Consider the following 15,723-nt stretch of genomic DNA (forward strand, 5'->3'; position numbering starts at 1 on the left):
ACCCTCCGCCATTCCCACGCCACCGAGACATTGACTCGAGTACTCCAGGGACTGGTGTGATGACCTTTCACCTCCTTGGTGAGGTTCCTCTCCCCTCTTCAACACCTCACCCAAATCAGGCAGATGGCATCGAAACATTTGTTTGCTTTTAGAATTAAATAGAGACCTAATTACCACATTCCCTTCCCTGTTCTTTGGCCTGTATGCCTATGGTGATGGTGAGTGAGTGTGTGTGTGTGTGTGTGTGTGTGTGTGTGTGTGTGTATGCTGTAATCATTCTAAGTATTTTCTATGATGTTAAGCATTTCATCTGCATTTTGGGGTACCTTTGACATGTTCCCCCTAAGCAATGAAAAGGGCAAGTTGTGTGTGTGTGTGTGTGTGTGTGTCAGGGGGTGGACAGAAAGTTAGCCTAACCTGCACGGAGGTGGAACCCTCTCTGGGACACAAAGGAACCCACGCTTCTGTCTCTCAGCAAGGACTTGGTGTTCTTTTGTATGTAGGCTCCATAGCATGCAAGAAAGAGTCAAGACTTGGTGCTCTTCAGGTCAGACTTGGCTCTGGCTCTGAAGGCTTCCACGAAAGAAAGTCTGAGGTTGTTGCACAGCAGAATTCAGTTTCTTTTAAAACTAAAAAATGCATTCGGAGGCTCAAAAGTAAACACTGGATGGAACCAGTGGTCCTTGCCACACAGCCTTGCTTCTCCTTGCAGGGAGCTGAAGGTGGACAACAACCCGGGTGTCTCTCCCTTTTCCAAGTGGGCATGTGCCTGGCAAGTGGGCTGTACCATAAAGTTCATTACCTAGAAGTGTCCTTTCTCACTGATTTCAATAAAGCAGAGGGGAATGCTTTCCAACAGAGAAAGTAGCCACTCAATTCTATAACACCACATGATTGAAGAAATGAGATGCAAATATCACTTAGAATTAACCACAAAAGTCATCTCGTGACATGTTTCTAATAGAGGAATGGACAAAGTGTTAAAATCCCGAGAAGAGTGTTGGTGAGGGCGAGTTAAGGGACTGTCCTTCCATGTCCACAGGTGTTTCAGAATTGTGATCCTTCCCGCCTTTGGGATTCTTCCTTGCACTTCTCAATAGGATAGCCCAGTGCACAGAAAGAAAATCCCCTTGGGGATTATTTTCCGCACTCATCACCAGTGTCTCTGCCCTAGCACCCTGAGGCATAAGCACAACCTCATCATTCACAGGAACTTTCTGCTACTGGGGTGCATGTCTGTGATGCTTCCTGGGTAGTTGTAAAAGCCTTCCAGTGCCTTCCCTTCCTCTACCTCACTTGGTGATTGCTATTGGTAGCTTATATAGATCATCTGGTTACTATTTGTTTTTATGTCTGTGCTTTCTGATTAGCTTGGTCAGCTCTGCGCCTCACTTTCTCTAGTTACAAAATAGTCACAGTGATGCTTTCTCTACCAAAAAGTCTCAACTGGGGCACTTGTACTCCCATGCAGCCACTGGACATGTGTGGGGTATCATTTGGTCTGTTAATCGGTTTGCATTATAATTCGACTAGGTTTAAGGACCTTTAGGATCCACTAAGTGGGAGGGGCCAGGGATGCTAAATATTGGGCACTGCACAGACGACAGTATCCTATGATGGTAATTGTCCCGTGACAAATGAGAAACACCAAAAACAGAGGTGAACATTCTGTGAAAAGTCTAAAACGGTAAACAAGGATAAAGGATCCATAGTCAATGTTACTGTGAGCACTGTGCTGCTTTATAAAAGTGTTATTTCCTTATTGTTAGATTTGTTTCAACTACTCTGCTCAATTATAGGGAGGGGGTGGGAACATTCTTTTTTGGGGGCAGTCGTTTTGATCAAACCCAGAGCCCCGTGCACACTAGATTCTAGGCAAATGCTCTACCACCAAGCTACACCCCAAACCTCTAAGAGGGAAGCTCTTGCTGGCTACTTATAAGACAAGTGGGTTCATTTCTACTCACCCAAGCCTATTTTTATTTTTAAAAAAACACTCCTAGTAATCACCTTGCCAATAACTACTCATTAAAGAGTAGTTTCATTAGAGAACCCATATTATTGTCTCGCTAGAGAGCCCCAGGATTTTCACAGACTATTCCATTTACCATTCACAACAAACCTGGGAACAGACTGTAGAATTATTCCATGCAGAGATGAGGAAATGTGGGTTATGCAACCTTGATAACTTCATTTGGAATCAAGAAACAGAGTTTTCAAGTGGTGGTGAGGGTGACTTTCTGCTTGGGTAGCGAAATGTGCTTCCTGTCTTCCTTTGCTACCCTTGCCCTTCCTCTCCTCAAAACAAACAGCAGTAAGCAAATAAACAGGAAATCCGAAGTTTCTTCTCCTTAGTAAAGGTATTCAAAGCCACTAATTTCGTGCACATGGTGCACCTTCCATTTCCTGAGGTCATCAAACCTGAGGAGGACTGATTGTGAGAGGGTCTCAGTAGAGTGGAGCAGTGTGGTCATCCTGGAAGCTAACTGTGTCACTTCTTTCAAACTTACAGGGCCTCCAACTTCACCCCATGATGCACCCTAATGATGCTCAGGGGCACACACAGTTCAGCCCTGCAGTGGTGATTGCTTTTCATTTGGCCCTAGTCTGACAGGTGAGTGAAAACAGCACGTAGAACCTTGCATGTTGCAGAGAACACACATCTGCATGCTTTCTCCTGGGGAGTGTTTTTCTCTCTACACTTGTGAACTGGGAGATGTCTTCGAGACACGAGTTATTTAACATTATAAATGTTTTTCTCTCTAAAAAGCAGAACAGCTTTATATAAAGATCAACTTTAATTATAAGACTGGATGATGTCATTATGGTATCGGTTTGTTGAAAGCCTAATAATTAGATTATCATTGTGGACTGTCATTAAGTAGAACATCACTCTAGATTCTCCATGTGGCTTAACTTGAGTCTCCGAGTATTTGTGGGTTTGTTTCCCTTGTAGAGTCAGGTCACCCTCTTGACTGAGTGATTTTTTTTCATAGAGTTAAGTTTGAGGATGTACCATGTCTCCATTTGCCATTTATATTCCAATTATAAAAAAGCTGCTTTTTAATCTGTGTAATTCGTTTTCACACATCAGTGGTTTTGCAAAAGTGGAGAGGAGAGACAGGAGGTGAATGAGGAGTCCTGACAAAAGCAATCGGCAAAGGCACAATTTATAATAAAGGAGAATCTTGGAATTCGATTGCCAAATTATGCAAGCCTTTCCAGAAAGAGCAAGTCACAGCAGATCAGATAACTGGCTCACAATTAACACTGACAAAGAGCAGAATTGCTCAGGGTCCTGCTCCTTCTATTTGTTTCCCCATGTGTTTTCTTGGTGGAAGAATCTTTGGGAACTTGTGAGAGGATTAGTTCAACCAGAAAGAAGGGAGAGAAGGAGCTTATGAAAACGGAGGAGGCCCCTGCATTGTTCTTGGCCTTTTGGAGGACTTCATTCCTGTCGTCTGGTTGTCTAAGGTCAATTCGATGCTTAAAAGCCAGGAGGTGCTGCAAAAAAAAAAAAAAAAAAAAAAAAAAAAGCTTCAATTGGATCCAAGATAGTTAAAATAGTTAGTTAATTCACTTTCAGGATTTTGATGACAAAAGAGGGCCTCAAGGCCTGGCCCACATAAGTTAAGAATGCTCTCATAGAAGGAAGAAAATCCTAGCTCTATAGTCCCTATCATTTTGTACTTCAGATTTCAAACAGTGATAATATAACCAATGACTAAATGACTCAACGATGGCCTGAATGACTCAAAGATGCTCCCATAACCACTTAAATGTGTATTTATGGGAACTGAGCATAACCTTAATATGTGAACTTGTGGCTGGTTAGTCTTCCAGCTCTGGCCTGGATCTCTGGGTTTTTCGTGTCCTGTGGGGCTTCCGCCTGGCTCCATTCTGCCCTCTTTCATTTCTGGCTCATTCCTAATATTTTCTAGTCCAGAACCCTATGTGGTTCCTTGCAAATCATGGAGCCAGATGGGTAGGGAAGGAGGCAACACTGAGCTATCTTATTTGTCCTCACAGCATCAATTTGAGGTAGGCAAGGACAGGAATTAGAAATGACATTACAGATAGACACAGTGAAGCACTGTGAAATCAAGGACCAGGATGGTGGGGACTGGAGATGAAAACCCCATGCGTCTCCCAGACAGTTTGAGACGCTCATGACAGACAGTAGGGAAACAGAAAAGCTATGCTCTCAATTTTCTTAAAATAATTAGTAGACCACATCCCAGCTAAAAATAAGGGGAAAATAGAAAAATATTTTTCTCTCTTTGCATGTGTCAAGTCAGATTCTTTTTATAGATCCTGCCTGGTCAAAATCATTTGGAAAAGCATCCAAGCCAGAACCCACTGTTTCCCTTTGGTTTTGACAAAACAGAATTGCAAACTGAGATTGTGTTTACAACCTCCTGAGAGTGCTGCTGTCCATCCCTAAAACTGCCTTCTGGCTCTGAGCCAGCCCCATGGGCTCCAGATCAGTGCTCACCTGGGCACCACCAGGCACCAGGCTCTGCCAGTTAAAAGTTTTAGTACAAACATTAGGGAGGCTGGCCAGCCAATTGGGTTCTCTCAGGAAGTGTGCAGCAGCCTCTGTACTCAATAAAGGGTCCTAGGGAGAGGGGTATGCGCTTTAACAAATATTGCCAGCAAAAAAGAGCCAGTGCCAAGGTTTTAGAATTCTTGGATTGCATGTCTATTGCAATGCTCTCTGGTCTCTTCTTCCCAAATATTATTTATTGTCTCTCCCTTCAATCTTCTTACATTGAATCTCAATGGCAGAAAATTGTAAGGGAAAGAAACAAGCTTTGGGGAGGAAGCTCCAAGACCGTTCTTTTGACAGACCTGATATCATCTATTGTTAGGCTGGTCATTCATCCAGCAGAATGAGAAATGTATATCGATTTTCTTTGGGGAAGTTTCATTTTTTTTTTTTTTCTGGTACCGGGAATTGAACTCAAGACCTTGCACTTGCCAGGCAGGCACGGTGCCACTGAACTAAATCCCTGGTGGAAGTTTCATTTTTAATTAAAAACAGTGGTTCTAGCCTCAAGGAGCTTCCAATATACTTCAAGGAGAAAAGGCAGATCTAACTGTTCTTTAATCACTTAGGAAATTAATGTTTGCAAAATGATTTTTTTTGGGTGGTCTGAATTGGTTTTTTGCCTGCCTACTTAATCCAAACTCAGCAATTTTTTTTTTTTTAACTTTACTGAATTGCTTTGTTTTGTCTTTGTGATATATTTTTTTGTCAACTGTATACTTTCAGAGCTGGGTACTTGGAATTCAGCTCTCTCTCTATGTCTACAGATAAGGACACTCAGATCGAGAGACATCACCACATTTGTAGGTGTATAAGATGCATCCTCTCGTAAATGTACCAAAAGCTCACCTGCATCAAATGAGTCATGGTTACTGAGGAAGGAAGCTGGAAAATGATGAATTATTTTATACAGTGGTGTCTTCAAAAGTGAAAAATTTGTTATTTTGTTCCTTTAAATATGGTTAAGTGCATTTTCAATAAAAAACTAGAAGTTTTAATATATAGTGCTAATCTGGAAAAGATAAGTTTTGAAGAAACACCACTGTCATGTCCATGCACACAGAGCAATTCATCATTCTCAATAAGCATATGATAAAAGTACATAAAATGGATCCCTAATGTCCTGCAAAATTCCATGTCTCTTACACACATGCATCTTGTACAGCTGCAAATACATTTAGTAATATTTTAGATCTCACATAACCAACTGTCTTTTGCAAACACTCTTTGCTCCTTCAAAAATAATCACTTGTAAACAATGTTCAGATTGCTAAAAGAATTTCAAAGCTTTTTTTCCTCCATTAGCAAAGAAAGTCACTGGAGAGAGAGGGAAACCAAAGAGAGCTGGTGGGAGTAGGAGAGTCAGAGATAAGAGCTGCTGCTGCCAGAATCTCACACCCTGTGGCTGGTTAGTGACATAATGTGGAGGACAATTGAAAGAAGCTCAGCTAGTAGTTAAAAAAAAGAGTGCAAATCTGCTCTCAGCAAGTAACAGCCTCCATTTTAACCTGGGCCAAGAGAGTGGAACTGCCCCTCCTCCCTAGCCCACAGAGTCCTCAGCTGCCCTTGACGTTCACTTGGCTCTGCATTCTCTGATACAGAGCAGAGAGGGGGGCTGGGAAGCAGGGCGGGACTGCTTCAGGCTGCAGGCCAGCTCAAAGCTCAAGGAGAATTGTGCTGTTGTCTGTGAAATTGCTCCCTGCCTTTTCCTGGTCTCATCAAGTGTTTTTGTACTTTTATACCTTTTTAAAAATAATAACTTGGGGGGCTGGGGATTTAGCTCAGTTGTTCTGCGGCCTGTCTTGCAAGGACAAGGACCCGAGTTCGATTCCCAGTACAAAAAATAAATAAATTTAAAAAAATAAAAAATAAAAATAATAACTTGGTTTTGAGTTGGTCAGTGGAATTGTCTCTTTGCTTAGCTTGATCTCAATTGACTCTTGGCTCAAACTTCGGGTGTCTTTTCAGTTTTACTATGCTCCCCACCCTCCAGGAGGACAATTTAGCCCCTATTTAGCATTTTTGCTGACTGAGAAGGAGCAGGCTTGCTGTTTGAATCTACATTTAAATGTATTATTTGGCCAACAATTATATATATATATATATATATATATAAAATCTACATTTATGTGAAGATAATAATATATATTAGCATATATATTAAAAAATAAAAAATACATATTTTATAATATATATTTTTTTAAAGTTTGAAAAATCAGTTTTTCAGATCATTGACTGGTTGCTGACTTTTGGCCCAATTTCTGCTGTCATATTGTTTTACATTTCTCTGGGACTCAGATTCTTTCAGCAGAATTCTCTCTGCATCGCCAGCTCCTATGAACAAATAGGAGTTAGAGTTATGAATTGAGTGGGCATCCATCACAAGACAGTGACAGCAAACACCTATAGAGTGTCCTCAGCACACAGCTACTACCTCCATGGAAGATTGCATTTTGTAAACAAAATTATGCCTTAATCTCTTAAATCAATCAAACCTCCACACTTAGTAGTTAGTGTGTCAATGAGGAACATGTACGTGCTCCTAATAAAGTAATAATTAATCATTATTGTGCAGGTGCAATATTGTATATTAAGATTGACAATTCAGAACTGTATGTAGAATATTAAGGAGAAAAACGACTAGTTGTCTTTCCCATAAGTCAACTTCAAGCAACATTTTTTCTTTAAACTTAATTTGAGGATTCTGTATTTGATTTAATTTAAATAAACAAATTTTAGAGAGAGAGCAGAGAGATTTGTAAAAATTTTCCTTTACAAAATTGCTGGGGTGATAGTGGTTACATATTGATCTAGCTTAGAAGTTATGGGAGAAACCAGGTGGAATGAATAGATGGACAAAGAAAAGAGATGATATAGAGAAGTATTGCTGTTTAAAGTCAGAGCTTGGCAGTGAATCAGTCAAATAGATTTTATCAGGGGACTACTGCAATAGGAGAAAAGAGACCTCAGTGTAGAACTGGGCTCAATTCAGATCACAGCATGGAAGAATGGGGATTTATAGCTAAGTGGCAGGGTGTGGGTCAGTGGATGGGAAATTCCCACCCCCAGGAAACAATGAGGTAGGATTTGTGTTGAAGGCAGGCAGGGTGTTGAGGATGGGGGATGGATGGTAAACTGACTTGGCAGGATTTTTGCTAAAGCTGGGAGAAGCAATTCTAATAGCAGCTGCCAAGGTTGAATCCTGGAGTGCTTGGAGAAGGTTGAGTGAAATTTGGTTAAGGAGTCTGCCACTGCAAAGATGTGTGATTATTGCTTTCATGGGGCTAAGCTGGTATATATTACATTCGCTCTCTCTCTCTCTGAAAACAAACAAGAAAACAAATCCAAATTTTGATGGTTAACATAATAGAGTTTCTTGCTGAACTTTGTAGGTAGTTTGAATGTTTGTCCCTTTCAAAACTTACTTTGAAATTAATTGCCATTAGCAAAATTAAGAGCTGGGATGTTTAGGAAGGTCTCTGGCTTAATGAATGGATTAATGCTATTATTCCTCCCTCTTGCTCTCTTTTTCTCTTTCCCTTTTTAAGCTCTTGAACCATGTGGTAACTTCTGACATGGAATGATACAGTAAAAAGCCCTCACCAGTTTTTAGTACCTTGGTATTGGACTTCCCAGCCTCCAGAGCCAATAAATTTCTGGTTATAATAAATTACAGAGTCTCAGGTGTTTTGTAATAGCAGCAGAAAATGGACTAAGAGGTGGAAGAGAAAGTCGGTTTGCTTGCAATCACTCACAAAATCAGGCTGATGTAGAATTCACCACCTCATGCCTGTACTTTTTGAACAATGTGCCCGTTTTTGTTGTCTCTGTTAACAAGGGAAGATATGAGAAAACTACCAAGACTTCTCATTTCTTCATCTAAAAATGACATTGTCTAAAATTGACATCTCTTACAGGTAATTAGCTCAGCCAGTTATGTGGTCTTACCTAATAATACAGCAGGTTGGGAAAGATTTGTGCATAGGGGGATATTTGGTGAAGATTACTATGGGTTCCAAATTTATGTTTGTATATGTGAATACAAAAAACGTTTTCTATTTCTTTTGGAAGCAATGGCAAGAGAAAACATTGTAAATGTGTTATACAAATAGAAATTTTTAAATTACCCAGTAAGTTTCTTTTAATTTCAAGTCAGCACAAATAATAAAATATATTTAAAACATCAAGTAAGATAGTGTATTAATTAATTTTCTCATTGCTAGACACAATATCGAATACCCACAAGTTAAAGAGGAGAAGTTTTATTTGGCTCATGGTTTTGGGGGATTCAGTCCCTCGTAGGCTGCGTCCAAAGCAGAAGTTATATGGGGAGAGGGCGTGGCAGAGGAAAACTTCTCACCTTGTGGCAGCCAGGAAGCAGAAAAAGAAAGACGGAAACTGGGACAAGAATATACTCTTTCAGGTGGGGAGAAGAACATACTTTTTCAGGTCATACCCCCAGTGATCCACCTCTCTGTACCAGACCCCACCTCCCAACAGCACATTCAGCCATGAACTCATCCCAATTTAATCCATTAGAGAGTGCAGCATTCCCATGATTCATTCACCTTTTAAAAGTCCCACCTCTGAATACATGAGACTTTTGGTGGATATTTTAGATCTAAATCATAACAGTTACATGAAATTTCCTTATTCCAGACATGAAAACTCTCAAATACAGACACCAAGATTTCCTATTTTCAGAAGTTCAGTGTCCTTTGGACTTTAGTTCAGAAAATATTTTTAAGGGTGACAGTTTATGATATATCTTGGAGTATGCCCTTTTGGTGCAGTGATATAGGTAGGGTTACATTAACCCAGTATCTCTGGCTCTTTGGGCCAGAGTGATAGCAATAAAAACAAAAAAGAAGGTCAAGGTGGGTTATGTATGGCCTCTGTAGTTTCTCTATAGTCTCTGTAGTTTGGCATAGATCCCACTAATCTTTATTGTCATATCCCTGTTCGTTGTTAATTTCATTACCTGATGCGGCTACTGAATTTATTATTGGTGTGGGAAATGAGTGAAAAATTCCCCCTCCCCGTTGGGCTCCTTCTGTAACACTCATTGGAACTACTAGTAACTGCACAAAAAACTGATTGTAAAACAAACTCATTACTTTTCAGGACTGATTCCTCAGTAAACATTAGGGATATTACCAAGTATTTTAGAGAAGTTAATGAATAAAGTAGACATACAGTGTGAGTTTTGCTAACTCCGGCAGGATTGGACATTTAAAAGGTCAAAGAAGCCTTTAGTGTCGCAAAAGAAAAATTATCATTATATAAATAGGGGGTTTCACTTGTGTTAATCTTTTATTCCCAAAGGAGTAAATGGTTTGTAGAATGGTGTACAACACAGAGCCGTTAAATCCATAAAAGCAGTATTCAGTGGGAGAAATAGAAAAGCCTAATTTAATTTAAAATTGATGCATCGTGGGGAGCATCTGGCTCTCCATCCTCAGCACTCAGAGCCATGAATGTGGAGCTGATGAGATCCCATAGCATATGAAGTGGTGAGGCGGGCACGTGCTGGGGCCCCTCAAGACTGGTGGGGTGGATGTCGACATCAGGGTTAGGCTGAAGCCAGGCGGTTTTCTTTTTAAGCAAGACACACGATTGGGAACAGAAACATTTTGATATCCACATGTCAAGTCAATTAGAATTAACTAGTTTGCTGAACAGCTGAACTGAATTTTACAAACTTGAGCTCATTTGGGGTCTTAGATTCCTTCTCGGCATGCTGATTCTCAAGCTGGTGCCATTATGCAGCTCATATTAAAATGCCATGAAAGCAAAGCATTTTGTGTTGAGTGGTTGAGCAAACTCTATTATACAGTAATTATACTATCAGTATAGAATCTAATTTTAAATGGAGGAGGGGGTTTTAACAGAATGAAAGAGGGAAAAAACTCACGAGCAGTGTTTTTTCATTATCACTATGGGATGGTAAAATTGCAGAAGTATGCTAACTTAGGGGGCTATTTTTAAACCTATTTTTACTAAATAAAATTAACTCCAATTTTGCTGGAGTTTAACAGAATTTAGCCACTCTAGCAACCAGTATAGATTTCAAGGAGTTGCCTTTAGTTGCTGCTTTATTGAGCATGCAAAAATTTCTCTGTCAATGACCAGTCATAGACACATTTGCTCCCTTATGCTATTTTAAGACTCACAGAGATACTGGGCCTCAGGGTAATGAATGAGTAGGACCTTTTCAGATATAATTCTCGCTGACAGTGAGGATGTGGGAAGTTGAGGGAGGGGCATGGGAAGGCCTAGTTACCTGTAATGTCAACTGAAATACTTGAGTTACTCATGAAGTAATAAGATTGGTTATGTCACTTGTGGAATTTAATTAAATACTCTACTGTGTAGAGTATCACATGGGTCCATGTACCATTTGAAGATAAATAAGAGCAGGATCTGCTCTCAAGGAATAGATAATCTACTATAAATCAGTTACATTTGTTTCTTGATTGCTATGTAAATACTGGGTATTAAATTAATTACAAAGAAAGGGATTGTCCACTGTGTGGATTATCCAGGCTCTTTATTACTCCTTTTCCCTCCACTGCAGAGCTCACTTCAACCTCCTCAGGGAGAAAGAAAAACAAATGGAGACAAAATATAAAGGCTAATTTACTGTACATTAGCAAACCAGGAAAACTGGACAGTTTAGAGCAAGAAAATATGCCAGGCAGAACAGGAGTTATAGATTAGATGTTTTTTGTTGTTTGATGCATACTGATAGATAATATATGTATTAACTTGCTATACATATATGTGCAAAGACATTCATACATACATTAATACCATGAATATTTCTATAGTAGTATACATCCTACACACCCTTAGGTATGGAGTGTGTGTGTGTGTGTGTGTGTATAATATCTATGTCTTGTTATAGCTTTTTTTTTTTTAACAGTATGCACTAAATTTATTTTCACAAAATAAGAAATTGACTCAAGACAACATGAAAGACTTTTTGCAGGCTTTATGATGGTCATCAACAAATAAAAATTATATATATTTAAGATGTGCAGAGTGATATTTTAAATATACATTGTGAAATAATTATCATAATCAAGCTAACATATTCATCATGTCACCTAGTTACCTTTTGAGTATCTGGTGAGAGCACTTGAGAATGACTCTGAGTAAATTTAGAATTTTGAATACACTATTGACCTCAGTCACCGTGCTCTAAACTCCATCTCAAGACTTACTCATAACTGAAAGTTTGTACTCTTTGACAAACTACCGGTCCCTGGTAGTTACCATTCTATTCTATTAGACTGTGCAGTAATTCTGAGTCTGGCCTATTTTACTTAGCATAATATCCTCTAGGTTCATCCATATTTTCCTAAATGAAAGTGTTTTTTTCTCTTATAGGGATGAATGAAAATCCATTATATATTACATTTCATTTAACCATTCATCTGCCCACAGACATTTCGGTTATATATCTTGTCTACAGAAATGCAAATAGCTCTTCAAAATATTGATCTTAACTGTTAGGATATATACTCAGAAATTGGATTGCTGGACCACATGACAGTTCAATTTTAATTTTTTTTTTTTGGTACTGGGGATTGAACTCAAGAACTTGCACTTGCGAGACAGGTGGCAGAACCACTGAGCTAAATCCCTGGCCCTCAATTTGAACTTTTGAGAAGCCTCCATATCACTTCCCCCAATTGGCACACCAATTTACATTCACATCAGTGATGTACAAAGTTTCTCTTTTCTCAACAACTTTGCCAACATTTGTTATCTTTGGCTTTTTAATAACAGCCACCCTAACAGGTATGAGATGATAACTTATTGTGCTTTTGATATGCACCTCCCTGATAACTGACGATATTGAGCATTTTTCTATGTACTTATTGAGCATGCCGTATCTTTTTAGACAAGTGTCTGTTCGGATCTTTTGGAACTGTGAAAGTTCTTAATGTATTTTGGATATTAACCCCTTAACACACATGAAGTTTGCAGATGCTTCCTACCCCTTCTCAACCTCCCACAATCACATTCAAGTTCACTTTTCTTAAACTTCCATACGCGAGAACAATTAGTACTTGTCTTTCTGCGTCTGCCATATTTCACATAACAAAATAACCCCAGCTCCATCCTTGCTGCAAACAACAGGGTCTCATTCTGCTTTATACCTGAATAGAGTATGTATTCCTCACTTTTTCCATTCATCAACTGATGAGCACCTAGATTGATTTAACATCTTAGCTATCGTTGGTAGTGCTGGATAAACACGGGCACACAGGTGTCCCTTTGGCGTGCTGACTGCATCTCCTTTGGATGTATTCCCAGAAGTGGGATACCTGGATCACATGGTAGACCTATTTTTAGTTTTATGAGGAATCTCCACGCTGCTCTCCACAATGGCTGTACTAATTCACATTCCCATCAATGCTGTATGAGTTTCCCATTCTCCACATCCTTGCTAGCATTTTTAAAAACAAATAACCATAGCTATTTTAACCAGGGTGAAATAGTATCTCATTGTAGTTTTGTTTGGTCTTTTCCTGATACTAATAAGAAAATAATGGAACTGAAAATACTACATTGTTTTGTGAAAAATACTAGATTGGTTTGTGAAAGGATATAGGGATTATATGTATCTGTGTGTGCATGCATGTAGTGATCCTTAAGACCACTTTGCGCAGTTTAAGAATTATGTCATCCACTTATAAAAGTATCATTGAAGTTTTAGCACCAGCCAGGATCTCAATTGCATAAAAAAGTCAGGTAATACCTGTGTTCCAGGAGGAACAAATAGAAAATAGACTATGGTCTGTCTCTGACAGGTTGGGCAGGTGGAGGCAGAAGGAGGGGTCCAGAAGGCCCAGGAGGCTGCAACACCCACTGTCCTGGAGCCCGGGGAGGGGCGGGGCTGTGGCTGAGCCTCTTCTCCTCGCCCCTCCCCCACCCCAGGAGCCCTTTGTGATGAGGAGAACACAGCTCTGTGATGCAGGCCTGGGCCCTCCTCATTACCCCCGGAGAGAACTCTCAGTGCTCAGTTGCCTGAGAGCCACACTGTGATTCAGATGATGGAGAATCTTCTCATTCCTCTAAAAAGCCTTACCACCATATGGCTGTGCCCCAGCCATGCAATAGATATGATCTTCACCACTGCGTGTGTACTGGGGCTCTTCCTTTTGTTACTGCCCTGGCTCCAGGGTGAACCAACCTTAGGCCCATGCAAAAAAACCAGAAACATCCAAAAGGTAAGAAACTCTCAGCCCAGATCCAGCAGAGAATGAGTCTCCTTTTACCACAATTTCCACTTTTCTGAGTGAAGTAGACAGACTGCTGAGAGGGAAAACTCAGAAAAGAACACAATATTGTTCCTGTGGGACCAGCAGGGCAGGGGAAGTGGGCACCAGGATGTCGGTCTGGTGCCTTCCGATGACCTCTATGTGGTTTGCTGGAGGTGCCAGAGTAAAAGAGAATATGGTTACTGGGCGGGACAAGAACTGGATTCCTGAAAGGTGGGGACCTTTGGGGAGGACCAGGCCCTGAGCACTGGTTCATTGTACCCATTGCATGGTGATAGAGCGATAACTGTATAATAAGACAGGCCCTTGCCTTACCTCCATGTGCCCCCCCACCCCAAATTTTTTGTTCCAAAAATGTAACAGTTGTTCCTGCCCAATGTATCAAAATGCTCTGTAACTGTTTGAACTTTGTGACCTCAGCAATGTTGTCAGCCCCGCCCCCTCAGGAATGTTCCATTAGCCCCGCCCCTCAGGAATGTTCCATTAGCCCCACCCCTCTTGTGAATGTTCTGTAACTCTGCCCCACCTGCTTCAGTGAACATGCTCTCCTACCTAGTAGACCCCTATGTAAGGAGGCTCCTGTTTCTAGTCAAGCACTCAGACTTTGAGAATGATCTCCTCTGAGCCTGCTGGTGTAATAAAAGTTTTTCTCCACCTGTTTGAGTGACCATTGGGTTCTTGAGTCTTCAAATTTTGGTAGGTGTGCCTCAGAGCTGTGGCATTTGGCTATAGCACCAAACTGTTCTGTTCTGACACATTTGGCAGACACTTCTAGGCCCAGGATTTCCTCTGTGCTGGGCTGAACCAAGGGCTATGCTGAGGGCCTGAGAGTCACCCAATCCCACGCTGCAGCTGCCTCTGGTCTCTAGCAGCTGAGATGCAGCTGTAGAAATGAGTTCATCTTTTGAGCAGGGGATCCTCTTATGGGGGAATCTCATGTTAGAAAGTTCCTGTGTGTTCCTACAAGGACAGAAAAAAATACTGTAATTTAAAAAGTAAGTAAAAGGAAAGAAAAAACATAGTCTCATTAATTCACTGTGGAGTAGCATAATATTCATGAATACTCAATGTCTGCAGCCTGTCTGAGAGACAAGATAGTTGGGCCTGGGTCTCTCACTATTTTCCTTCTTTCTTAGCATCCAGTGCAGATGAGGTGGAAGAAAAGGCAAAGGAAGAGGACACCTGCTCTCCTAGGTAAGGCTAAGCCTTTCAGTCCTGTAGTCCTGGAACTAACATGACTTTGCTTATCCCTCAGGGACCAATGCCAGGGCTCCAAGGATGCCAGCTCCAGAGAGGGGCTCCTGAAACTGCAATCAGCAGGGGGGATCCTTCTCAGGCTCCCTGCTCAGAATGAAGCTGTGCTGGGACAAAGAAGGGTTTTGTGCAGTAGGGGGCAGTGCAGGCAGCAGAGGAGCAGTACAGCCTGGGTTTGGAAGTGGGACACCCAGGTCCAACTGAGGCCCAGCTGTTACAATTGGCAGAGGCTGATTCCTTTGTGAGATGACCCCATCCGTCCAGCAAGCACAGTTGTGGGGACCATGGATGTTGAAGGATGTGGAAGCACTTTGTACTGACAAAACGCTGCCCATCTGTGTACCATGCAACCACTGTCAGTCAGGGCCAGAGGACATTGGACACCGATGCTTGGGCTCTAGAGTCAGACCTCCAATGGTGTCCTCTCAGGGGACAGTCCCTTCAGCATCCTGTAAAATCCCAATCCCTTCCTTACCTTTCTTCCTTTATAACCCAGTTTCCAACTGCCCACCTCTTGGAGACTGCCAGATTTGCCAGAAATTGGATAAGAAGCCAATTCCCCTTCTGAAAAGGTAAAGAACTTTCCCCTTTCTTCCTTCCTTCTAAGGCCTGTGATGTCACCAAGTA

General features: G+C 41.0%; 1 protein-coding gene across 6 annotated transcripts in view; it reads left to right on the top strand.

Moving 5' to 3' along the window:
- Positions 1 to 15,723, top strand: part of LOC101701652 (spermatogenesis-associated protein 31A1) — a 343,100-nt gene that overhangs the window by 302,089 nt on the left and 25,288 nt on the right. For 4 of the 6 annotated variants that reach the window (XM_087186530.1, XM_087186531.1, XM_087186533.1 and 1 more), the window contains exons 3-5: positions 2,513 to 2,614; positions 14,979 to 15,036; positions 15,593 to 15,668. In XM_087186530.1, coding sequence (XP_087042656.1) covers positions 14,991 to 15,036; positions 15,593 to 15,668 — 122 coding nt within the window. In that variant the 5' untranslated portion in view covers positions 2,513 to 2,614; positions 14,979 to 14,990. Of the gene's footprint in view, positions 1 to 2,512; positions 2,615 to 13,176; positions 13,792 to 14,373; positions 14,539 to 14,978; positions 15,037 to 15,592; positions 15,669 to 15,723 lie in introns of those variants that run through there. The other 2 variants (XM_013074047.3, XM_087186534.1) reach the window with 2 other exon arrangements.

This window comes from Heterocephalus glaber, unplaced genomic scaffold (genome assembly GCF_053883595.1).
Source record: "Heterocephalus glaber isolate CG9 unplaced genomic scaffold, H.glaber_assembly_v1.0 deba00001504, whole genome shotgun sequence".
NCBI classification, from domain to species: domain Eukaryota; kingdom Metazoa; phylum Chordata; class Mammalia; order Rodentia; family Bathyergidae; genus Heterocephalus; species Heterocephalus glaber.